The sequence below is a fragment of the Malurus melanocephalus genome, unplaced genomic scaffold, assembly GCF_030028575.1.
Source record: "Malurus melanocephalus ecotype Western Australia unplaced genomic scaffold, MMel_1.1 scaffold_670, whole genome shotgun sequence".
Taxonomy (NCBI): domain Eukaryota; kingdom Metazoa; phylum Chordata; class Aves; order Passeriformes; family Maluridae; genus Malurus; species Malurus melanocephalus.
The window spans coordinates 7,795-9,738 of NW_026623902.1; the positions used below are offsets into that span (position 1 = coordinate 7,795).

The 1,944-nt window shown below is 59.6% G+C and overlaps 1 protein-coding gene across 1 annotated transcript in view; it reads left to right on the forward strand.

Annotated features, from left to right (window-relative positions):
* SHMT2 (serine hydroxymethyltransferase 2) overlaps positions 1-1,944 on the forward strand; it is a 10,583-nt gene that overhangs the window by 7,064 nt on the left and 1,575 nt on the right. Inside the window, exons 6-7 of the mRNA XM_057383969.1 lie at positions 85-196; positions 1,594-1,762. Coding sequence (XP_057239952.1) covers positions 85-196; positions 1,594-1,762 — 281 coding nt within the window. The remainder of the gene's footprint in view (positions 1-84; positions 197-1,593; positions 1,763-1,944) is intronic.

The window sequence follows — 1,944 nt, forward strand, 5'->3', positions numbered from 1 at the left end:
TAACATAAGCAGATGATAGGAATACAATACTCAGCTAACCTAGGACACCCCCCTTGACCTGATCCTGTTGTGCTGATGGGGTGATCCCATTTCCAGGCCAGCTCCCCAGCGTTCAGGGAGTACTGCCAGCAGGTCCTGAGGAATGCCAAAGCCATGGCRCAGGCGCTGCTGCAGCGTGGGTACACCCTGGTGTCAGGTAAGGCTGAGCCCCGCGGGTTTGRGGACGAGAAGGGGGATGGAGAAGTGGTTTTGAGGCCACCAGGCAGCAGTGGGGTGCTCAGGGGGATTTGGGATGGAGAAATGGGGACGAGCTGTGGCAGGGGATGAGTGGCTCTGCTCATTTTCGGGGCCACCAGGGATGTGCAGGGGGATTTGGGGTGGAGAAATGGGGACGAGTGGCTCTGCTCAGTTTCAACAGTTTTGGGGTGCACAGGGGGATTTGGGGTTGGAGAAATGGGGGTGAGCTGTGGCGGGGGACTAGTGACTCTGCTCAGTTTTGGCAGTTTTGGGGCCACCAGGCAGCAGTGGGGGGTGCAGGGGGATTGGGGGTGGAGAAATGGGGATGAGCTGCAGCAGGGGACGAGTGGCTCTGCTCAGTTTTGGGGTGCGCAGGGGGATTTGGGATGGAGAAATGGGAGCAATCTGTGGCGGGGAATGAGTGGCTCTGCTCAGTTTTGGCAGTTTTGGGGTGCACAGGAGGATTTGGGTTGGAGAAATGGGGGTGAGCTGTGGCAGGGAATGAGTGGCTCTGCTCATTTTCGGCAGTTTTGGGGTGCACAGGGGGATTTGGGGTGGAGAAATGGGGACGAGCTGTGGTAGGGGACGAGTGGCTCTGCTCAGTTTTGGCAGTTTTGGGGTGCACAGGGGAATTGGAGGGCAGAGGAATGGGGTCAAACTGAGGTGAGGAACGAGTGGCTCTGCTCATTTTCGGCAGTTTTGGGGTGAGCAGGGGGATTTGGGGTGGAGAAATGGGGGTGAGCTGTGGCGGGGGACAAGTGGCTCTGCTCAGTTTTGGCAGTTTTGGGGCCACCAGGGATGTGCAGAGGGATTTGGGGTGGAGAAATAGGAGTGAGCTGTCGTGGGGAACGAGTGGCTCTGCTCATTTTTGGGGCCACCAGGCAGCAGTGGGGTACCCAGGGGGATTTGGGGTGGAGAAATGGGGGCGAGCTGTGGTGGGGGATGAGTGGCTCTGCTCAGTTTTGGCCACCAGGGATGTGCAGGGGGATTTGGGGTGGAGAAATGGGGACGAACTGTAGTAGGGGATGAGTGGCTCTGCTCAGTTTTGGCATTTTTGGGGCCACCAGGCAGTAGTGGGGTGCACAGGGGGATTTGGGGTGGAGAAATGGGGGTGAGCTGTGGCAGGGAATGAGTGGCTCTGCTCAGTTTTGGCAGTTTTGGGGTGAGCAGGGGGATTTGAGGTGGAGAAATGGGGACGAGCTGTGGCAGGGAACGCGTAGCTCTGCTCATTTTCGAGGCCACCAGGAGGATTTGGGGCTGAAGAACAGGGGCTAGGCAGAACAGAGGCAGCAAGAAAGTGCTGTCAGGCGAATCTAGGGGCTCTCAGGGCTCCTCACCCCTCTCCTTTCTCCCCAGGTGGCACTGACAACCACCTGGTGCTGGTGGACCTGCGGCCCAAGGGCATCGACGGCGCCAGGGCCGAGCGGGTGCTGGAGCTCGTCTCCATCACCGCCAACAAGAACACGTGCCCAGGGGACAGGAGTGCCCTGACCCCCGGGGGGCTGCGCCTYGGTGAGGGTCCTGTCCATCCCTGGGGTGTGGGGGCTTTCACCCCATAGCGTCCCCAGTCTGTGTCACCCTTCCCTGAGGAGCCCGAGTGGGAATTCGGAGCTGGTTTTGGCCTGGAAAGGGGAAAGGATCACATGGGGACCAGGATTTGGGGGGCACGATGAGGGAGGGGGATTCAGGGAGCTGCTTGTGGGGCTG